At 39.3% G+C, this 25019-nt stretch overlaps 1 protein-coding gene across 1 annotated transcript in view; it reads right to left on the minus strand.

The window, feature by feature from the left end:
- Nucleotides 1–25019, minus strand: part of nonC (serine/threonine-protein kinase Smg1) — a 70908-nt gene continuing 45889 nt past the window's right edge. Inside the window, exons 7-10 of the mRNA XM_065222421.1 lie at nucleotides 4751–5659; nucleotides 3006–3941; nucleotides 1418–2945; nucleotides 1–536 (exon numbers count right to left, since the gene is read on the minus strand). Coding sequence (XP_065078493.1) covers nucleotides 337–536; nucleotides 1418–2945; nucleotides 3006–3941; nucleotides 4751–5659 — 3573 coding nt within the window. The 3' untranslated portion in view covers nucleotides 1–336. The remainder of the gene's footprint in view (nucleotides 537–1417; nucleotides 2946–3005; nucleotides 3942–4750; nucleotides 5660–25019) is intronic.

Consider the following 25019-nt stretch of genomic DNA (forward strand, 5'->3'; position numbering starts at 1 on the left):
TGTAATGCAATGGGTTTATTCTACCCGACATTTATTTTCTACGGGATTTTCTTGTTACAGCGAACAAATTCTCAGGTAAGGCTGCAGTGCAGACTGGTCAACGTGTTGTGGAAATTAGTGCCACTGTTTAGGCAGCTCTAAACTGCTAAGGCAGTGCCACTACTGCCGTTACCAGATAGATGACTCCCGCGTCGATGGTAAGCAGTCTACTGACTGAAGATTTTTTAAACCAAAACTGGCATGTTAACGCGAAATATCATTCGCCACGTGTCATTTGTGGTTTTTGATGTATGAAGAGTTTAGCCGGCCAAGTATATCTGTTTCCATTGCATGAATTCACACCCAAGGAGTCCACCCCTCGTAAAGTACAGCCAAGTTGTCCGGATCCATCGCTTCCCGTATCATCCAGTCGACCTGTTCCTGAGCGGTACAACGACGATTCGGGTCCGGGTCTCTTCCCTCCAGCTTCATTCTGATGCGACGCCATACCGATACGGCGTATGCATTACGTTTCTGCTCTTTTTGAGTACGGTGTGCTGAGGAAAAAAAAATGTAGTAAATAAATTAGTACAGTACAGAGAAGTAAGGGTACCGAAATTATTACCGGCTTCGGTAATTCTTTAACGAACTTTCAACAGCTGAACGTTCGTTAAAACTTTGACCCTCATTTCAAGAGCTTTAGTTTTACTAAATTTTAATTTCAAAATACTGTCAGTCTTGTTTAAAAAATCGAGTCTTGCCATTATAGCGAAGCTTTCCTAATGAATTAAATGCCTTATTTTTACCGAACAGCTCAGTTGTTGAAAGTTCGGTAAAATAACCGATGTCGGTATTAATTTCTAAGTGTAAATTAATTAATAATATCACAATCAGAAGAATTTATAAAACATTCGAATTTAATCGACACAGAAACTAGCCCGGGAAACGCCTAAATGTATGTATCTCTTAGGTGATCATCGATGATCAACCAATGATTTTCGTCTGTTTTGAGAACTTCTACTGAATCGATCTCCGAAAAACTTTGCAAAAATCAAGTTAAACGATTATTTGTTAAACAGAAATCAAGTTTAACGATTATTACAACATTTTTTGTATGGCGTTCTTATCTTTATTTCCGAAGGAGAAAATCACATTTCCATATGTTTCTCCTATGTACATGCTGTCTAAAAGTTAACGGTAGGTACCCAATTTATCAATAGAAAATCAAAACTGAGTCTGAAGAACAAGCTTGCCCAGTGATTGAATAAGGGCTTTCAGCTTGCGGGCATTGTGCTCAATTAGAAACCAAAGTATCAAAGGATACTGCAAGGAAGTGCAAGATTTGCCAGAAAACCCTTGACAATCATTACAGTCCTTACGTTACAGTCCACATATCTCCCCGCCCCCCTCCAGCAGAACATGTACCCTATTCAATTACCTTTATGGTGGTCCCTTTTCATGGGTGATTCCATCGTTTCAGCACTCAGTTTTTCGGTTCCTTCATCTTCAACCATCATGCCTAGTTCATCTTCAGAGTTTCCGCTTTGCTCAAACACAAAAAGCTGATCGAATATTTTATGAACATTTGACATTGCGTCATGGACCTGTTCCTTGGCTTGCAGCACCATTCCATCAGTGAAATCTTTGCTCAGAACGTTAGAATAAAGCTCGGAAACCGTTTCCAGAAATGACTTATAGCGCAGCAGATACTCCCGTAAGGCTGGAGTAGTTTCCATTTTCAGCTTCATTTTCAGCAAATTTCTTATATCCGTCGCCAGTGAATGATGAGCACCAATGAGCTCCTTCAATTCATTTGCACTCATGTGTAATTTGTCCTGGGCATTTCGAACTACTTTTTCCGTTTGTGCAATCTTAGTTTGCACTTGATCCGTCATATCATCTATCAAAGCTTTTACGTTACTCAGCCAGATGTGATCGATTTGCCCCTCCGGATCCAACAGTTCTACAAGTGCTATCTCGGTTTGGTTTACCATTTGCGAACAAGAGTGCAGTTTCAAGCAGGCCTTCCGATATTGCTCAACCATGCTGACAAATTCTTTATCTTGTTCCGATTGTCTGTTCATTTGCATACGTACAATTTGGTAGTGGAAGATTGAGGTACAATGTTTCAATGTAATATCCAAGTAGAGCAGCTGCTCATTCAGGAAGTCTCTCTTTTGCAGTGAAGTGTGCTCGAATGATTTCAACAAATGCACAAGTTCAGGATTGGCTCCAGATGCCCATTTTAAGCGATGGAGGATTGCATTGGTGTTGGCAAGGATTTCGTCTCGAAACTTTTGAATTGCCCCTTTGGATGATGCCAATGATTCAACAAAGTTTTCTAGCTGAACAAGAATCAATGAACGATCGGCATAGATAGTCAAATCGCTTTGTGATATAGTCGTTGAGCTATTTGCAGTCGATATTTCGTGTAGCCAACTGTGAGCGACGAATAGCACTTGCGTTCTGGTCATAGAAATTTGTTCCGTCAGGATACGTTCTGAAAGTAATTTTACTCTCATCATTTTCCTCCATGTAAAACTCAAATGCAAGCACGCGTTGGTGGCCTGGTTCAGTTCTAATCCACTGATCTGTGCTGCATTCATCATACAGTCGATATTTTCACTGTACATATGCGATAGGATTAACCTATCCGAACCCGTTACTTGCAGTTGCATCTCACTATCTTGTTTTATTTGAGGATTGATCCGCAAGAGAATACCATAGATGGCCATCCCAGCTGCAGATGGACCGATGCCTAGCATACAGTGATAGATGAAATCGGCAATGAATTTACGAACAGGCCGAACTAGAGCATCATCGTTGAAAGCTGGCGTCAATCCGGTTCCTTTGAACGCACAAGCCATCTGCAGACAGGAAGTGAAAAATTCGACCATAGTCTGCACACGTTTCACCACGAAGATGGCCTCCAATACGTTGTAGGTGGATTGATTGAAGATGAGCACCTAGTAGGAAAGAAACAATGTTGAACATATTTTTTTTTTGCGAAATTGTTATGCGCTTACCGCTAAATCTTTGGAATCCTTTATTTGATCGATGTAATCAGCCTCTCGAATCACTAAAAATCTCTCGTTTATGATTTGCATAAGATCTTTCTGTTTGGTGAGTAGGTCGTTAAAGAATTGATGAAGTGTAAGGTACAGTTTTGCTCCCTCAGATGGAACCTCCTGGTTGCGGTAGCGATCTCCAAGCGAGGCCAGTTTCCGTTTCAATTCTTCAACTATATCTAGCGCATGTGTATGTGCCGAGGGAACATTCATCACCACGCACTGTAGGTGCATATTTATCTCATTCAGTAGTTCCGAAAGTGGGATTATATCCGTCTGGAGATTGGACACAGCAGAAATCATGTCTATGACACTTTCATTTTCCGAAATTATACCTCGCATGGTATCGGAGAGAAATTCCCGCGCGATACATTCATTCATACTGTGTAGGTGGTCATAGATTCCAACACAGGCGGAGAGGCAGCTCAATCCTATGGTGTAACTGTCACTCGAGGCTTTCGGTGAATGTTTTTCGAACAGAATTTGATACAAGGCGTTCAGCTGCGTTATTGCCAAATAGAATTCAGGCAAGAACCAGTCATCATTCAGATGTAAATCGATAAGCGAATCCCCAGCAGTGGATGCCGTTTGTTCCATCAATAAATAGTTTCGATTCAAATCCATGCACAACTGTAATCCGGCAAACAGCAACGTTTGGCGACCATTCGTGTTCCCCAGCGCTATAGTATTAATTGTAGACAAAGCATTCTCGTACAGTTGGTCAATCGGTATGATACTTTCATTCAGTTCCTGAGCGTGACAACTAACCAGGTCGGACATCTTGAATGTAGTATCCGAGATTATGTTAGTAAGTTGGTACGAGAAAGACAGAATCTGCTGTCCGCAGGAGTGTTGCCTAAACTTTGTCAGGAACTGCTCATAGTTGCGTGTCACCTGCAATAAAACAAAAAAAAAACAACTAGATTAATCAACCTCCGCTGAAGAAACTGAACTCTTATTTAATAAAAGGGTAGAAAGCATTAAAATTAGTTCACTCTCAGCTGTTGTCCAAGAAAGTCTACACAACAAATGTGTGCATGGCTTAAAAGCGCTAACATGGCCTAATGTGACTTATATACTCTTAAGTCGCCTAACAAACAGAGGATAAGGGTGGGTGTACTAGTTATGTCTATACGTTCCTATTATGGTATGTTCTAATTATGGCCTATGGGATTCCCATATGCCATAATTGGAACACACCACAATAGGAACGTATAGTCATAACTGCTAAATCCACTCTATAACGCTAATTTTTTGCCAAGCATATCTTGAAAACATAAGGTATCAACATTACCTTACAATGCCAAAACGCTCTTTAAAACTACATAATTTTGAATGCAATTACCGTTATGAAAAATTATAATATATCCAAACATGCTGAAATAACGTAGACAATCTTTTCAACGTTTAAAATGGCCTTACAACGCTATACAATCGTTCTGCAATGGCACAAAAAACGCCAAGGTGGCCTTATAAACCGAAATCCGCGTGAAAACGACTCAAGTGTACTCATTAAAAAAACTGTATTAAGAATGGACGTCAAAAAGAACTAAAAATGTAAAATGCATACGATGAAAATTTAAAAATGATCGAAAACGCGCTAAGCAAAATGGTTTAAAAATAAACAAAATCGCCTTTAAAACACCTATAATGATTAAGCCTAACTATAGTAAAGATTTATGATGAATAGCATCGTACATTACCTCTTGACAAGCTTGTGGAGAGTCTTCGTCGATAATTTTTCTGCACCAGTAGACGTATTTGCAGTCTCGATGGCTATGTTCAAAATCTTTCGGATAATAGCAGATAATCGCGCTGAATTGATTCAAAATTTCGAGCGCACGCTTTACTAGCACCGTGGCTTGGAAGGTATATTCGTTCAACTCATGCCGGCACGCACTTGCTTGGAGGAATGTATCGCGAAGATTCGACTGATCCAGAAATTCCTTCACTTGCTCGAATTCTGAACTGCCATATTCCTCTGCGTTTGCGTTGACGCTTCTTAGATACTCTTGAAGTTTACCATTATCTACATCATTGACGAAACTTTGATAACCGTCCAGAGTTTTTTCACTCTCGGAAATCCTACCCAGCAATGCCTTTTTTGCCGATTTATGATCTTCAACGATATTCTTATAAACACTATATCTCTGAGACAAGGTGTTTAAGGGATGGCTTCCGATTGCCGAATTCAACGATTCAGCTTCTCTGATCAGCTGTATCTGGCGCGACAAAGAATCACGATGCTTTTCAGCTTCAGCCAGGGCTGTGCGGTTTATCTGCAGTTCTTGCAGGAAACTCTCCATCAGTAGCAGTTTCTGATAGATATTATCTCGGTTGCGGATCCATCCTGGTTTGATTTCCGAAAACCGTATAGCTAACGTATCGCGGTTCACTTCACGTTCCAGCTGCTTTTTTGCCTGACGAAGTTCACTGTTGAATCCTTCACGGTTGCCATAGGTAGACACAGCGAAGCCACCCGTGGCACCATCTTCACTAACTGCCCAGTCTACCAGGGGATCGTAGACGAATGCTTCCAGAAGTGTGAGTAAGGTTTCGCGTCCCTTCTTCAGTGACTTTAGGACGTGTTCGCATGCTAGCCGGAAGGTGCCCTACAAACAGAGAAGAAAAATAAACTATGTCAATTAACGTGCCCAATACAAATATATTGAGTAAACTACTCAACAATCATTGAAAAATAAAACAAAACGTGTTATCAAACTGAATTGATTAAGTATGGGTTACAACATAGTTACATATTTTCAAAATGGTATCAACTATTTTTTGGTAGAATATTGATAACACATACATTTTGATAATTTTTCCTCAAAATAAAAGTCGAGTTCATATCGACCTTTTTGATAATTATGGAGTTTCAACACAGTTTTTAATTGAATATTCTTGAAAATAAAAGTAATCATTCGCTAGTTGGAACGCAACCTTATCCCTTCTACCGAATTCCATTCGATAGTTGGGATGGTTTAGAAACTGTCAAGCTTTAGTTTTTGGAATCTAGATAATATGTCACATATTATTATTTTATTTTTTGAGTTTTAGTTGGTTCTTTTTGACATGCCTTCTCTGGGATTTGTCTGTAATAACCAGGGTTGTTAATGGCGTTAACAAACGAAGCCTTCGATGCAAAGTCCCATTTAAGAAGTTAAGGGGAAGTTTACCGGTCCGATAATAAAAATCACGTTTTGATTTATCTAAAAATATCGGAAAAAGATATAAAAAATCAAATTTTTTTTAATTTTTTAAAGAAAATTTACATGCAAAAACATTTTTTGTAAGTTATCATGACATAAAGTTGAATTCAAAAAACCACAAAAAAACAACCTTTCGGTTTTGCTGAGGGTCCATTTTTTTTCATCATTAGATAGAAAAATATTTTTCTTGGATTTTTGATATTTTTTCCCATTATTTTTAGAAAAAAAAAATTCGGGTTGGTAACGCTGACGTTTACGAATAACAACCCCTATAACATATACGGTACATGATATATTTGCTTGTTATTTATATCCCTGAATGATTGTTTCTCGTTCTTTTGAAGTACAGACGTACGTAAGCAATTTTGTAAGAGAATAAAGGATTCCATGGTGCTCCAATTTCGTGCACACACGTAGTGGAATTTCCCCAAACATATATTGATTATTCTTTTTGATCATTATTACCGAAAATACCGACAACATAATTAGTTTTCAGTGATGCCAAGATGGATTATTATTTCGATAATATTCATGCATTATTTAGATCTCATTGTAGTTCTGATAACTCGACCTCAGGGTTGACAAGTAATAAACTTTTACTAATCATGTTTTATTACTTCATGCTTGAATTTCTATCGTGAAAAACTGTCCACTTTAAGTCTGATATTTGACGTTAAGCATCTCCAACTATGTCAGGTTATGTTATCATGAAACATTATATAAGAATATCAAATTATGTTTTCAGATTGTTTTCATACTCTGCTCGGGTACTCAAACTCAATTTTTCAATCCCCGGTTTTTCCCGGTTATGAAAAACAATCAACATCAAAAAGGGTAACATCTGTCTTTGAACTGATTCAATCCTACACGAAGTCAGCTGTCAAAAATCACCGTTCAGATATAATAATGTTATTATCAAAGTAATGGTCGCAGTGATAAGAATATACCCGACAAGGTACAGCTGTGTTCGATAAAATAGCAGCGCATGCCGATTTTCATACAAAATGGTCAACTTTGACATGATGTAACTTTGTTAACTTATTATCAATTGAGCTGAAACGTTCGCCAAAGAACTACAAATATGTTCAATTTTACTAAAAAATATTAAATATTTGAAAGCACCTGCCGGAAAGTGAGACACCAGGTAAAATTGTTCAAAATAATAGCAGTACTAATAATTTTCCTACAACAAAGCACTTTTTTTCAGTTTTGTGATGACAGTCATCCATACTTTAACTAGATGTTACCGAAAACCAAAAATATGCATTAATCATTATTGCGAGAACTATATGTTGCATTTAGAACACTTTTATAAGGTTCCCACTATCTGTCACTCCTGTTTTACGCATAACCACAATTTAAACATCAACGGCTGTTTAGGAGTTATCGAACCACGCGGCGCACCCCGTCCCTCAACTCAGAACATTGTACATTAAAAACGCTCATTTGTGATCGAAAAACATTCTGTTTTCATACAGATCACGAAGCTTGGGACGCAGCAAGTTGATTCAGAAATCAAATGTTAGGATTCCTCTTATTCTTGCCTATGAAAACTCTTACAAACCTTCGATGAATCTTAGAGAGAAGATATTCGACTACATTTTTATTTTTATATTTTTGTGTGAGAAGAAATTTTACTGAGTACGAATGCTACCGACGCCAGTAAGGCAGCTCCCACACCTGGACCCTACCTACCCGAGCAAAGTCGGTTAACAAAATGAAAGCAAATCGATATTAAAGTGTGCAGTTCCTATCATAATGAAAACTCATTTTGATTTCAAATGTTGCGACATAAGTCTGATATCATATTGTGCTTTCATTATGCAATCAAGACTTTTTAAATGAAAGCAACTTAACTTGAAGTTTTGCTGTTTACGTCTTGTTTAAAATTTAATTGAAATTCATCTGTCGTTGAACTAATGATTCTTGATTCGTTTAACACATTTTAGGTCATTCGTGACTTGCCCGGGGTGAGATTGGAGCCCAAGTCTTTCAGCTTGAGAAACATGAATGGTAACCATTTACTCCAGGCCCGTATTCAGTAGAACATTATGAATGCAAAATCAGTAATCAAATTGATTTCATTGAAAGCAGGATTAGTTTTCCGTTTGCTTCAACAGTGTAAAATTTTGCTCTCATCACGTAAAGCCAACCAAAATGAGATCAACTGTAGTATTCAAAATAAGTTACATCATAACAGCAAATTTTGATTTCAATTTGATCTTTAGCTTTGCTCGGGTATCGACCCATCAACTCATGGACCGGGAAGGAAGGCAGGATCAGAGATTTGAGGCCTCAGAAAATCCCGGCGGTGCCAACTTGGATTGAGCCCAGGCTTTTTGGGGTGAGAGGCATATAAGGCTGATAAGGACACGTATGATAAGTTTTTTGGAAAAGCGGAAGAAATTTTGTCTAGATTACCCCCTGAAGTAAAAGTACATATATATGGGGACCTTAACCAACGCAATGTTGACTTTATTTCTGATATGGACAATGAAAGCATCTTACTTCCAGTCGTTGGGGAAAATGAAACACTCCATTTCATTTTTGACAAAATTGCAAATTTAGGACTTAATCAAATTAACCATGTGAAAAATCAACAAAATTGTTATTTAGACCTTTTATTAACAAATACTTATGAAGATTTCTGTGTGACTGAATCGTTAAGTCCCATATGGAGAAATGAAATGTTTCACACAGCAATAGAATATTCTTTATTCGTTCACATAAATGAAAGAACCAACGACTGCGAATTTGATGAAATCTTTGATTACAATTCAGCAAATTATGATAACATTAGAAATAGATTGAACATTGTCGATTGGCAAGCAATATTAAGAACTGCAGGAAATGTTGAAAGTGCAGTTGACGTATTCTACAATGTGTTGCTTGAAATAATACTTGAAGAAGTGCCAACTAAAAGAAGAAGACGTCAGAGTCATGCAAAACATCCGGTTTGGTACAACAGGGAACTGAAAAATTTAAAAAATCAAAAGCAAAAAGCGCACAAATTTTATAAAAAATATAATAGTGAAGAAACTTTGGCATACTATTTAGACATTTGCGATCAGTTAAATTTAGCCGTGAATGTGGCATTTGAGGAGTACAATTTAAAAACTGAACTTGAAATAAAATCTTGTCCTAGGAAATTCTTCAATTATGTGAAAACCAAATTAAAATCTGATAATTTTCCATCAAAGATGCATTTGGACGATAGGGTAGGTGAAAACTCGGATGATATATGCAATTTGTTTGCAAATTTCTTCCAAGAAATCTATACTACGTTTTCAGAAGAGGACCGTGACCGTGAATATTTTGAATCTTATCCAGAATTTTCAAGTGACATCAGCGTAAGTCAAATCAAGGTTCATGATATCTTAAAGGGTTTAAACAATTTAGATGCATCTAAAGGTCCTGGCCCTGACGGTGTTCCGCCAGTTTTTATGAAAGCTTTAGCAACTGAACTTACTGCTCCATTATTTTGGATTTTCAATATGTCACTGGAATCCGGAAACTTCCCTAAAATATGGAAAAACTCGTTTTTAGTGCCCATCTTTAAATCGGGCAAAAAATCTGACATACGTAATTATCGTGGTATAGCTATTATCTCTTGCATTCCGAAACTTTTCGAGGCGATTGTAAATGAAAAACTCTTTCTTCAAATTAAAAACAGAATAACTACTATGCAACATGGCTTTTTTAAAGGCCGTTCAACAACTACGAATTTGCTCGAATTAATTAATTATTCGTTGAATGCAATGGATAACGGAAACCATGTAGAAGTGTTGTATACAGATTTCAGCAAAGCGTTTGATCGAATTGACATACCCATGCTTCTTTTTAAACTTCAAAAAATGGGAATTAATTACGCACTCCTCAAGTGGCTTGAATCATATTTAACTGACCGCCATCAAATAGTAAAATACAAAGGAAAGACATCAAATCCCGTTGATGTCACTTCTGGAGTTCCTCAAGGCTCCCATTTAGGACCGCTTTTATTTATTCTCTTCGTCAATGACATATCTTTCATTATTAAGAAATTGAAAGTTTTAATCTATGCTGACGACATTAAACTTTTTTTGGAAATAAAAGATGCCAAAGACATCATCACATTCAAAGAGGAAATACAGATATTCCATACTTGGTGCCAAAAAAGCCTGCTACAATTAAATATAAAAAATGTAACTCAATTACCATTAGTAGAAAACGAACCCTACCCGATATAACAATCACTTTAGGAAACCATACCGTAGAAAAGTGTGATAAAGTCAGGGATCTAGGTGTTATTTTGGACTCAAAACTTACTTTCACCGATCATTATAACACAATTATTAACAGAGCTAACAACATGCTTGGTTTCATAAAACGTTTCTGCTATAACTTTCACGATCCGTATACGATAAAAACATTGTACATTGCTTATGTAAGATCGATATTAGAATATTGCAGCAAAGTTTGGTCACCTTTTTCAATCACACACGAAGAAAGAATAGAGTCCGTTCAAAAGCAGTTTCTTTTGTATGCACTCCGCAAGTTAGGTTGGACTGTATTTCCTCTGCCATCTTACACAGCTCGGTGTATGCTCATAAATATCCAAACATTAAAAGAGCGTCGTGAATTTGCTATGATTTCTTTCGTAAACGATATCGTATCACATCGCATTGATTCTATAGAACTATTGTCATCCTTAAATTTATATACACCATCTAGGCATTTACGAAATAGAAACATATTTGCTACAAATCGTCATAGTACGAATTATGCCAAATTTGGACCCTTGAACCAAATGATGGATACATATAATAAGCACTGCGATAACATTGACTTTACAATGACAAAAACCAAATTAAAGCTATATTTTAATTCCTCGCATAACGTCAGCTAGAAGTAATGTTTTAATTTGTTCTCAAGACATATTATAAAAAATATAAACAAAGACAAAATTGTAAACATAGCTCTTAAGACAACAATTGTAAAACGGTCTACACTGATTGACGACAAATAAATAAATAAATAAATAAAATAAAACACGCCTACCACTACCGCATACCAGCTGATATGATTAATTTGTAAAAGTAAGCTTTTATTTGCTTGAAGTCGGCGGATATTGTTTACAAAAGCAGTATCACAAGCAGTTTTTTAAGCGTTGGCATTTTTTTAACTAGTTCGTTCGCGTTAGCTGTATGGAGCCGATAGTTCATTGTTGAAGCGTTGGCATTGATATCAATATAATACACCTGAGCAGGAGAAAAGTTCTTCAAATCATCTTGAAGTTCTACAAGCTCAACAAAGTATTATACGATGTATTGATTGATTTTGACGTAGGATTACGTCTTTCGGCAACATATTCGGGGTGCAATTAAAAAAAAAAACCAAAATCGATCGCATTACGAAAAGAGGTCAGGTTTTGACCACATATAACTCTGTCAAAAGCAGATGGATTTTAATTCTAAACAAGCCAAACGATTGGAAATTTATCTACCAATCTGAATACATTTTATTAATTTTTAATAGGTCACTATTGAAAAATACACAAATGTCCAACTGTTGCAATGGTGATCAAAATTATCACCGATTGGTTGCAATTATTTCCCTAACACAGAATTAAAAATCGAGTTCGGTCTTGTCTCACTGAACGGTGCTCATTCAATTACCGTGTGTGATGGTGTCCGGTCGTCGGTGTCAGCAGCAGCAGTGCTTTCGGCGTGTGGCGTTGAATATTGTTCTCCAGTACACAACGAAAGGCAGCCTGCAAGCAGCGAACTGCAGAGCCCACATGAGCATCCATAGAAGGAGGAAGAAGCCGCAAAAACCACTATGGATCGAAATTAGTTTCTTCGTGAGTCGCTGTGGGTCATCTATGCTAAGCGCGTCACCATTGCTCCAAACAACATACAGCTCGCCAGCCTCATCCGTGTTGTACACCCTATTAGCTCAGCATTACTCAACCATCACGACAAAACGGTCCTTTTCAGGACCACCATAAATTTGGTAAAGAGTATGTTTTGGACAATTGTAAAGGCATCAATCGGATGTAAGTTCCCGCAAGCAGCTAACTATCAAGGCTCAACCTGGTCTATAGAAGGTGTGGAATTGTCGGCCTGAATGTATTGGTGCAATTCGTTTTTCACTCGGGTTTCATTCCGCTTCGCACGATTCGTTTCTTTCGTTTACTCAATCACCCTTGTATTGACGTCATAACTTTTGTTTCGATCGGCGCTTACACAACGGCTAATAGGTAGTAAAAAGCGTTCAAACGGTTTCAAATCTTGTCCTGATAAGCCTCGCGGAATCTGATTTAATTTGGTTAGAAAAATAATTTGCATTCCACTGCGTCCTAGCAAGAAGTACGGTCGACTTAGTTTGCGCTCCGCTATTTTGGATGTTTTCTCGCTATTCGCTTGATTTAAATTGTCAGTTTTTTCTCGCTTAGAGTTCCCAGCTAAATAATTAACTAAAAGTGAGTTTTTTTTTCTGAGAAGAAAGTGTGTTTTCGGCATCATCGGAAGGAAAATTGTTGTTACGATTGCCAATTCGCCAACCATTTTGCGCACCATCGGTGCGTGGTAACGCATACCTGCACACGGATCATCGTCATCGAGTGTCAGCATCTGCCTCCGCATTTACACCGCTCATCTATCATCGTGTGTTCAGCTGAGTGCCGACCCTCACATAAGCACACACCAACGAAGACCGCCCGCACACGCTGATCGAAGATCATCCACGTTGCGCGTCGCTCCGCTGCTGCCGTTTAAACGCTCGGTGGTAGTAGTATAGGATTATCAGATAAGTTTTTGTTCTTGTTTTTCTCTTTCGCCCACAGTTAAATTTTAAGTTTGTGTTCTGTGTTTGTAGTTTTTTTTTTTGTATTGTGTCCGAGTGATTATCGTTTCAGTGGTAGAGCGTTTTTCACTCCCACTAGTACGGCAAAATGGACATTTTGTCGCAAGACGAAATGGACGTATTGTCGGAAGATGACACCACTTTGCCACGTGATGGCAAGAAGGGTCGAAAACGTACGTCATCTCTCCCTGGTTCATCGTCTCAGTCTGGCAAAGGACAGGCTCAGATAAACCCCCGATCGCGAGCCTATCCAGATGACTCGACTGGCCCATGGGTTGCCTACTTTCAGCCCAGAAACAAACCTTTGAATGTAATGCAAATTACTAATGATCTGACGAAGCGATACTCGGCCGTGACTGAAATCACGAAGGTTAGGCACAATAAACTTCGTGTCTCCGTCTCTAACCTGAAGCAGGCTAACGAGATTGCTGCCTCCCAGCTCTTCACGCTCGAGTACAGAGTTTACATCCCAGCTCGTGATGTGGAGATCGAAGGTGTGGTCACCGAAGCGAGTCTGACCCCCGAGATCTTGGAGAAGCAGGCGGTTGGCCGTTTCAAGAACCGTTTGCTTCCTCCGGTGAAGATACTGGATGTCCAAAAACTGGGCTCAGTATCTGTCAGCGAGGGTAAAAAGAGTTTTACCCCCACAGACTCGTTCCGTGTGACCTTTTCTGGTTCAGCCCTTCCTCACTACATCGAGCTGGGAAAACTTCGACTACCTGTGCGTTTGTTCGTTCCCCGGGTCATGAACTGCCAAAACTGTAAGCAGTTGGGACATACGGCCTCCCACTGTGGCAGCAAGGCACGCTGTTCCAAATGCGGAGAGAAGCATGGGGATGACACCTGTGCAGCTACCGCACCAAAATGCGTGTACTGTAATGGAACTCCTCATGGTATCTCGTCATGCCCGGTGTACAAACAACGCGGGGAGAAATTACAACACTCACTTAAGGAACGTTCCCGGCAGTCTTTTGCAGAAATGCTTAAGACGGCCACGCCATCGACCAACGACAAAAATCCCTTTTCTCTTTTGTCAGATGACGAGACTGACTCTGACTTGGCTGAGGAGGGAACTTCTTTCTGTTTTTCAGCACGGAAACGAAAACGCATCCGTTCGCGGAAAGTTGAGAATGAAGAACCCCAAATCAAGGAGTGGTGGAAAAAATGAAGTTTCTACTCCTCCTGGATTCAGAAGAACTGACTATACCCAGGATTTTCCACCTCTCCCGGGGACATCCAAAACCCCTGATGTCCCATTTTTAAGAACAGAAGCCCCTTCTTCATCTGGGTTGTTCTCATTTGATAAAATTGTGGACGATATTCTCAAGTACCTGAATATTTCTGATCCTCTCAAAAGCATTGTTCTGGCAATGCTTCCTACTGTGACGACCCTCTTGAAGCAATTGACATTGAAGTGGCCCCTCATTGCAGCAATCATTTCCTTCGTTGGATAATTTTCCAAACGAGGTCGGGGAGTTGATCACTATTCTACAGTGGAATTGTCGAAGTCTTATTCCTAAATTAGACTCTTTTAAGTTTTTAGTTCACAATAATGATTGTGATGCATTTGCTCTTTGTGAAACTTGGCTCTCTTCAGATATAGTCTTCCTTTTTATGATTTTAACATTATTCGACTGGATCGTGAGGATTCGCGTGGAGGAGGGGTACTTTTGGGGATCAAAAAGTGCCATTCTTTCTATAGAGTGAATCTTCCACAATTTACAGGTATTGAAGTTGTCGCATGTAAGGCTATTATTAAAGGTAAGAGCCTCTGTATTGCTTCTGTTTATATTCCTCCTAGAGCCGTTGTCAATCGAAAACAACTTTCAGATATATGTTCAGTACTTCCTGCTCCACGGTTGATTATGGGAGATTTTGATTCCCACGGTACAGGCTGGGGGGAACTGTATGATGACAACCGTTCTACTTTTATATATGACCTCTGTGATAACTTCAATATGACAATTCTTAACAATGGAGAAGTAACACGTATGGCTGGACCATCTTCGAATGGAAGTAAATTAGACCTCACACTTTGCTCTAACTCATTATCGTTGGATTGCACGTGGAATGTGATCCAGGATCCCCACGGTAGTGATCACTTGCCGATCAAAATTTCGATTGCCAGTGGGTTCAATCCGTCGGAATCCGTTAACGTCGCGTACGACCTCACCCGTAATATCGATTGGACAACGTTCAAGACCGCGATAGAGGAAGCCGTGTCGTCGGTAGAAGGGCTTCCACCGTTGGAGGAATATAACTTCCTCTCCAATCTGATCTTGGACAGCGCGCTTCGAGCTCAAACTCGGCCGGTTCCAGGAACGTCTTTGCGTAGGAAACCTCCTTCCCCTTGGTGGGACCAGCAATGCACTGAGGTTTATCGTAAAAAGTCCGACGCGTTTAAGCTTTTCCGGAAACGTGGAACACCCGAGTATTTCGAAGCGTACTCGGCTCTTGAACGCAAACTCAAGAGCCTCATCAAAGCCAAGAAACGCGGATACTGGCGGCAATTCGTGGACGGATTATCGCGCGAAACGTCGATGAATACGCTTTGGAACGCGGCGCGAAGGATGCGTAACCGGTCTTCGAACAACGAGAGCGAGGAGTACTCAGATCGTCGGATTCTCAAGTTCGCGCGAAAAGTATGTCCTGATTCCGTGCCGGCACAGATGATTCCTCGCGAAACGACGAATTCTGTAGACGAGATCAGCCAGCCTTTTTCAATGCTGGAACTTTCACTCGCGCTCCTTTCGTGTGGCAATTCGGCTCCGGGGGCTGATAGAATAAAGTTCAACTTGTTGAAGAACCTCCCAGACGTCGCTAAGAGGCGCATGTTGAACTTGTTTTGTCAGTTCCTGGAGCTCAATATTGTTCCGGATGATTGGAGGCAAGTGAGAGTTATAGCCATTAAAAAGCCTGGAAAACCCGCTTCAGATCATAACTCGTATCGTCCCATCGCGATGTTATCGTGCATTCGAAAATTGTTGGAGAAAATGATCCTTTTTCGCTTGGACAAATGGGTTGAGACGAACCACCTACTCTCAGATACTCAATTTGGATTCCGTAGGGGCAAGGGAACGAACGACTGTCTCGCGTTGCTTTCCACAGAAATTCAGTTGGCTTTTGCTAAAAAAGAGCAAATGGCTTCTGTATTCTTGGATATCAAGGGGGCTTTTGATTCAGTATCTGTTGAAGTCCTTTCAGACAAACTCCACGCTTGTGGCGTTTCTCCATTAATAAATAACTTTTTGTACAATTTGCTGTCAGAGAAACATATGAGCTTTTCTCATGGAAACTCTACAGCTTCTCGATTTAGTTACATGGGTCTCCCCCAGGGCTCATGTTTAAGCCTCCTTTTGTATAATTTCTACGTCAGAGAAATTGACAATTGTCTAAGTGACAACTGCACGTTGAGACAACTTGCAGATGACGGCGTAGTGTCTATGACAGGGCCCAAAGGGGTCGACCTGCAAGGACCCTTACAGGATACCTTAGACAATTTGTCTACTTGGGCTATTCAGCTAGGTATCGAATTCTCCACGGAGAAAACTGAGTTGGTCGTTTTTTCTAGGAAGCATAGCCCAGCACAACCAAAGCTTCAACTTTTGGGTAAACCGATCACTCATTCTATGTCCTTCAAATATCTTGGGGTCTGGTTCGATTCAAAATGCACCTGGAGATCCCACATAGAGTATCTGAGACGAAAATGCCAACAAAGGATCAATTTTCTCCGAACAATTACCGGAACGTGGTGGGGAGCCCATCCGCAAGATCTTCTAACGTTGTACCGGACAACGATTTTATCGGTTTTAGAATACGGTAGTTTTTGTTTCCAGTCGGCGGCTAAAACTCACATCATCAAACTGGAACGTATACAGTATCGTTGTCTTCGTATCGCGTTAGGATGCATGCACTCGACTCATACGATGAGTCTAGAAGTGTTGGCGGGCATGTTGCCACTATCGGATCGGTTCTCGGAATTGTCCCTCAGGCTCCTCACCCGTTGCGAAGTTATGAACCCACTGGTAATCGAAAACTTTGAAAAGCTTCTTGAGCTGAACCCTCAAACTCGTTTTATGTCATTGTACTGCGTGTACATAACACAGGATGTCAGCCCTTCACAGCATACTCCTCATCGTGTATGCTTCTCCGACTTCGGCAATTCAGTTAGTTTTGATTTATCTATGACGCGGGAGATTCGTGGGATCCCAGAACATCATCGTTCCATGATTGTTCCGTCAATTTACGCTGCAAAGTTTGGCCAAGTTGATTCCGCAAGATCGTTCTTCACAGATGGATCACTAATAGAGTCGTCCGCTGGTTTTGGTATTTTAAACGAATTTCATAGCGCCTCTCGAATGCTTCAAGCTCCTTGTTCCGTATATGTTGCTGAGCTGGCAGCAATACATTATACGCTAGAAACGCTCGCCTCACTTGCACCAGATCATTATTTTATTTTTACGGATAGTCTCAGTTCTGTCGAGGCTATTCGCTCTATGAGGCCGGTAAAGCACTCCTCGTATTTTCTCATGAAAATACGAGAGCTTTTAAGTGCTTTATCTTTAAGATCTTTTGTCATCACCTTTGCATGGGTCCCATCTCATTGCTCGATTCCGGGCAATGAGATGGCTGACTCACTTGCTAAGGTGGGCGCTATGGAAGGCGATATTTACGATCGACAAATCGCCTACGATGAATTTTTCTTCGTTTATCGTCAACAGTCACTCGTCAGCTAGCAGAATAAGTGGAGTGAAGGGAGTTTGGGACGATGGCTATATTCGATCATCCCTTAGGTGTCGAAGAGTTCTTGGTTCAAGGGGTTGGATGTGGGTCGAGACTTCATTCGTATGATGTCTCGCCTCATGTCCAATCACTATTCGTTAAACGCTCACTTGTTCCGTGTTGGGCTGAAGGACAGCAATCTCTGTGAATGTGGACAAGGTTACCAGGACGCAGATCACATTATTTGGTCTTGTGCTGAGCATCGCGGAGTCAGATCTGAACTGTACGATTCCTTTCGGGCTCGAGGTAGACAACCTAATGTTCCAGTTCGGGATATTTTGGCTAGACGCGATCTGGAGTTTATGAAACTCATATATGTTTACTTTAAGAATATTAACATTAGATTGTATGTTTTATTAACCTTGTTTTTAGTTTGTATTTTGTACGTGTGGGTTTTTTTTTATGTTTGTTTTCAAGATGAATAGAAATTAGTTCATGTTTTAGGATTAATTAATATTTGTATCGTAAACCACATTTCAAACCTCCCTCTCCCTTTTCCCATCCAAAAAAAATTGTAAATCCCCACTAACCTCGAGACAACCGCGAGTATCCGGTCCAGCTCCTTTAACTTTAAATATAAGAAATCAATAATGTATAACAAAAATGATAACTCGGCTCTGTAAAGTTTATTCGATTGAGCCTGTACAAATAAAGTAATTAATAAAAAAAAAAAATAACTTGCACACTTGCTGCGAAATTGTTCGGAGATCAACTAGCATGCTAGTTGCACCACTGATTTTAATGATAGTAATGATGTTAAAATTTCTTCTAAGAAACACTGCAGAACACACAGAATGGAAACTTGAAATAATGTCGTATCCATTAATATGGAGCCTTCAGAGCAGTGTTCGGAAAATCTCAAAAACTCAAATCTCATGCATGAGTTTATGCGCCAATGAGTTTTGTCTTGCAAAATTTAACGTCGCAAAAATCACCGATGAGTTTTCAGGTTCAAAAAATCATTGCTTTATATTTTGGTGTTATTCATTGTTATTACTATTGTTTGTGCATCAGGGGTTGGAAAACTAACACAACATGCATAGGCATGATATCAATTGACGAGTGGTTTTTATGAGTTTAAAGCTGAAATGATTTTTTGGCGTTGTGAGTGTGAGTGCGTGAATATGTATGAGAATCTCAAGCGTGAATTTTGGTTGCCGCATTCGCATGCGAGTTTATTCTCGCAGGGAGGCTAAATGAATGAGATTTGAGAATGATTTTCCGAACACTGCTTCAGAGTGCTGTTTAAGGCAATTTGAGTTGCTTGTGTATATGTCATTCAGCCAAGTTAGCAAAATTTTGTCAGGCGTAATATGAGTAAAATTAGAAACTTGTATGCAAGCTGATATCCAACAACATCAGAAAATAGTACAGTCTACTCTTCAATAATTAATAACTTTTGTAGTCTTGTAAGTGCAGTTATCTACTAAGCTAATGCTTATTTCCATTCAAACTTCATATTGAAGTGGCCCCTCCTTGCAGCAATCATTTCCTTCGATGGATAATTGTCCAAACGAGGTCGGGGATTTGATCACTGTTCTACAGTGGAATTGTCGAAGTCTCATTCCTAAATTAGATCTTTTTAAGTTTTTAGTTCACAATAATGATTGTGATGCATTTGCTCTTTGTGAAACTTTGCTCTCTTTAGATAGCAATCTTCCTTTTTATGATTTTAACATTATTCGACTGGATCGTAAGGATTCGGGTGAAGGCGGGGTACTTCGTGATCAAAAAGTGCCATTCCTTCTATAGAGTGAATCTTCCACAATTTCCAGGTATTGAACTTGTCGCATGTCAGGCTATTATTAAAGGTAAGAGCCTTTGTATTAGACCTCACACTTTGATCTAACTCATTATCGTTGGATTGCACGTGGAATGTGATCCAGGATTCCCACGGTAGTGATCACTTGCCGATCAAAATTTCGATTGCCAGTGGGTTCAATCCGTCGGAATCCGTTAACGTCGCGTACGACCTCACCCGTAATATCGATTGGACAACGTTCAAGGCCGCGGTAGATGAAGCCGTGTCGTCGGTAGAAGGCCTTCCACCGTTGGAGGATTCCTCTCCAATCTGATCTTGGAATGCGCGCTTCGAGCTCAAACTCGGCCGGCTCCAGGAACGTCTTTCCATAAGAAACCTTCTTCCCCTTGGTGGGACCAGCAATGCACTGAGTTTTATCGGAAAAAGTCCGACGCGTTTAAGCTTTTCCGGAAACGAGGAACACCCGTGCATTTCGTAGCGTACTCGGCTCTTGAACACGAACTCAAGAGCTTCATCAAAGCCAAGAAATGCGGATAATGGCGGCAATTCGTGGATTCGTGCATTCGAAAATTGTTGGAGAAAATAATCCTTTTTCGCCTGGACAAATGGATTGAGATGAACCACCTACTCTCAGATACTCAATGTGGTTTCCGTAGGGGCAAGGGAACGAACGATTGTCGTGCGTTGCTTTCCACAGAAATTCAGTTGGCTTTTGCTAAAAAAAGAGCAAATGGCTTCTGTGTTCTTGGATATCAAAGAGGCTTTTGATTCAGTATCGGTTGAAGTCCTTTCAGACAAGCTCCACGACTGTGGCCTTTCTCCATTAATTAATATCTTTTTGTACAATTTGCTGTCTGAGAAACATATGAGCTTTTCTCATGGAAACTCTACAGCTTCTCGATTTAGTTACATGGCGGGTCTCCTCCAGGGCTCATGTTTAAGTTCTCTTTTGTATAATTTCTACCTCAGAGAAATTGACAATTGTCTAAGTGACAACTGTACGTTGAGACAACTTGCAGATGACGGCGTACACAGAAAAAAAATTCTGAATTTAACTATCGCGTAAAATCTCCCCTCGTTTTGAGCTACGGTTGACATAAACAATGAAATCGTTTACAAGGTTGAATACAATATGCCAAATCTAGCGTCAATTTTATGTGCGATAAACTCGCAGAAATTTACATGAATTTTTCAAACGCTGTAGTGTCTATGACAGGGCCCAAAGGGGTCGACCAGCAAGGACCCTTACAGGATACTTTAGACAATTTGTCTACTTGGGCTATCGATCTAGGTATCGAATTCTCTTCGGAGAAAACTGAGTTGGTTGTTTTTTCTAGGAAATCCCACATTGAGTATCTGAGACGGAAATGCCAACAAAGGATCAATTTTCTCTGAACAATTACCGGAACGTGATGGGGAGCTCACCCACAAGATCTTCTTACGTTGTACCGGACAACGATTTTGTCGGTTTTAGGCGTCCGCTGGTTTTAATATTTTTGACGATTTTCATAGCGCCTCTCGAATGCTTCAAGCTCCCTGTTGCGTATGTATTGCTGAGCAGGCGGCAATATACTATACGCTAGAAACGATCGACTCACTTCCACCAGATCACTATTTTATTTTTACGGATAGTCTCAGTTCTGTCGAGGCTATTCGCTGAATGAGACCCGTAAAGCACTCCTCCTATTTTCTCAAGAAATTACGAGCGCTTCTAAGTGCTTTATCTTTAAGATCTTTTGTCATCACCTTTGCATGGGTCCCATCTCATTGCTCGATTCCGGGCAATGAGAAGGCGGACTCACTTGCTAAGGTGGCCGCTCTGCAAGGCGATATTTACGATTGACAAATCGCCTACGATGAATTTTTCTTCATTTATCGTCAACAGTCACTCGTCAGCTGGCAGAATAAGTGGAGTGAAGGGAGTATGGCACGATGGCGATCATCCCTTAGGTGTTGAAGAGTCGTTGGTTGAAGGGATTGGATGTGGGTCAAGACTTCATTCGTATGATGTCTCGCCTCATGTCCAATCACTACCAATCGTTAAACGCTCACTTGTTCCGTGTTGGGCTGAGTGTCCTGAGTTTTAGATTAACGTTTTCTGTAAATTTTGGAGGATTGCGATTTCATGAACCAACCACAAGGTGGAGATAATATACATGCCGTGGAACTTTTTACAAGGCGTGAGTGCTCATGTTGCAAAAGTTGGCGCGACAATCCCAATGGAAGTGATCCATTTGATTATTGATTTATTTATCGCGTCAACCGACGTAGACTAGTTCAAATACATATATATATATATATTATTATGTTAAATACAGGAACTTATGTATTTTCGTCCGCACTTATATTAGCAATTTCTTAGCGTCCCGAACCCATATGACGTGTTTATTTGTTTACATTTATATGGTGCTTGCTATTCTATCCATCACAATCGACATGATTGTCCAAAACGGGTTGAAAACGTGTTTACAATGCTCTAAACTTCTCAAGTGAGTGTGATTGTTGTCGGCAGCCGTTTTTTCTTCGCAACTTTTCCATTTGAACTGTGTGTTAACGGCAACCCGGAATCAGCCCTATTTTGTAATGCAGTTGTATTGATTTTTTTTTATTGCGAGAGGTCATCGTGCCATTTAATGGCCCACATTTTACATAATTTGTGCAATGATGGCATATGGAAAATAAATTTCGATTTCGGTGAAGCCGAGTAGATGTATACACAGTTCGAAAAAGTAGTGTAAATTTCTGTTCAGTATGATGCACATAAATGGAGCGTCACATATCATATAAGTTTACATCATATATAATGTAAAGTTCTGAGACATTTCATGCAAAGTAGCAAATATTGTATACAAAAGTCCATTGTTGTAAACAACATGGTTTACAACTTACTCGGTTGCGTGAAATTAAATACAAGTTTACGTGAATGAATGTTACATCACTATTAAAATTCAGAATTTTTATCTACGATATAACGTCTGTCACTTTTGACTTCCATAGCTAATTTCTAGTTAACAATCAATAAATCAAACAAAATAATAACACCATCGGATAAATGAGACAATCCTCCATCTATTGGTCATGCCAATTTATATGACTGAATTATTATTTGTGAAATATATACGATGGAAGTAAAAAGTGACAGCTACGTTATATCGAGGATGTGATTTTTTTTGGATGAAATATCTCCAAAAATTTCAATGTCCTATACAATGTATCGAGTTTTTGTTGGAATCCAATATATTGATAAAATTGAAATGAAACAATCATTAAATATTTCGATGTCTCAGCATTTGAAAACTCCTGTGAATAATTCGCGAAAACCATGGGGATTTGTACAAATTTGATGCAGAATTTCTATCCATAGAGTTCTCTTTATATTCACCTCAAATTCTTTAGAAATTTTAACTATAGTTTAGCATGATGAAATGCCCCATAAACCTTGAGAAAATACTCCTTTACTGCCTAGCAAGTCAGATTTACTGTACTGCCAAGTATGAGAAAATTCATTCATTCGCGCGAGCACCACAGAAGCAAAATAGCTATCTTCACCTACAAAATAGTTATCTTCACCTCCATCTGCATGTAGGCTCGGAATTGACAGCAGTAGAAGGAATGAAGGATAAAATGACTGGGGGGGGGGACGTGCTGTCAAATCAGCCTACTGATCATCTTGTATGAAACTGGTTCCAAACGTACACAAACGCTGTAGGTTTCTTATGGCTTGTTTACGTTTGGAACCAGTTATGCGAGGTAGGCGACGATTGTTCGTATTTGACAGCCACCTCCCCCCCTTGTAAAATGAAAGGCATCCGAACAATTTTCTCTACCGAGGTAGAACTCGATTGAAAGCGTAAAAACCGAACGCTAACGATTTACATAGCCGAGTGTAATATTTTTTGGCTCAGTGGTATCTTAGTAAATCAGTTGAATTGACCACAGCAGTTTTACAGTAATTGCATTACGCTTTACGTTTAGGTGTTACAATATATTTTTTCTTCAAGTTGATACCGATTTAAATAAGTCAATTCATGTTTAAAGCTATAAATTAAAATCAGATTTTTTTCTGCAGAATTCTCACTCAGCTCACTCAGCAGAATGCAATCGTAAACGGATCAGCACGCAAAAAATACGCGAGGAATCATCCAAACTACTACACTTAAAATCAGTCATGGTACGCTCAGTTGTGTGTTTTGCTCAATGGCAGGGTGGCCAGATAATAAATAAATAAATAAATAAATAAATAAACTTCCACTTCGAATTTTCAATTACATAATCTCGGAAATCAGTGGAAACGTGGAGTAACAATTTGAAAGTTGCACGTGTCGTAGAAGCTGATATTTGTGCACTTAAAGTTTCGAAGTGGTTCCGAGAATAAGGATTTAACAGCGAATCACCTTAAACTAGAAATGCTCAGAGGGAGAGATGGGCGGAGAAAACAAAATACAATTCGGCAGCAGGGATTTGTACCTAAATTATCTTGCAACCAGCATTTAACCTGACTTTTATTTTTGGATTTTTAATGGAGAACCGAGTGGAGAACACCACCAATCACCACGCGGTGATTGAATAAACACCGTTTGGTGAGACTGGATGGAATTCAACTTTTAGATCTGTGTTAGGGAAATCGCTTTTCGAAGCAACAGTTGCGCAGTTTTGAAAAATTATAAAGTATTTCTGATTGATTGGTGATAAAATGATTGAATTTGGTCCAGGGGCAGCTGAGTTATTAACGTTCAAAAACTTTCATAATTTTGTTACATGTTCCATTTTCGGTTTTCACGAAGTGTACCCCCATATAAAATCACAGACGTAGTCCTATACACTCAAAAAATAAATCACATATCCGATGGAAAATATCCATTAGAATTTCACATAACTTTTATGTTATCTCATAATTGGGAATCGCATTCCGAAATCACATAAACCTTATGTGCCCAATCAAGTTTATGTGATTTATCACATAGAATTCATGTGATAATGAATGTTATGTGAATTTCAGGTAAAAATAATTAATTTTGTTATTGGAAAAATATCATGTGCGATCCCAATGGAAACTATATGAAAACTTTTTTCAGTGTACGATAAAACTAGTTGAATTTGAGAAGCACACGAAACATAAAGATGATTGAATTTCTGTTCGATTGCAATTCACTCCAATTTAATCTAGTAAGAATAAGGAATCCTCGGAAAAAATCTAATAGGATTGTTCGATTTTCTCAGACTCAAAACAGTATCTCCGCCCATCTGTCCCTCTGAGTATTTCTACTTTAAACGTGTCGAAATCAATATTTCTGATTCTAATGCTAATGGGTTCTTTAATTTTTAAAAATATATCGGTTTTCATATATCATATGAAAGAGCTTCGTTTTCTGAGCA

The sequence above is a fragment of the Ochlerotatus camptorhynchus genome, unplaced genomic scaffold (assembly GCF_037179485.1).
Source record: "Ochlerotatus camptorhynchus isolate MF236.1 unplaced genomic scaffold, CSIRO-AGI_Acam_v1.1 ptg000169l, whole genome shotgun sequence".
NCBI lineage: Eukaryota > Metazoa > Arthropoda > Insecta > Diptera > Culicidae > Ochlerotatus > Ochlerotatus camptorhynchus.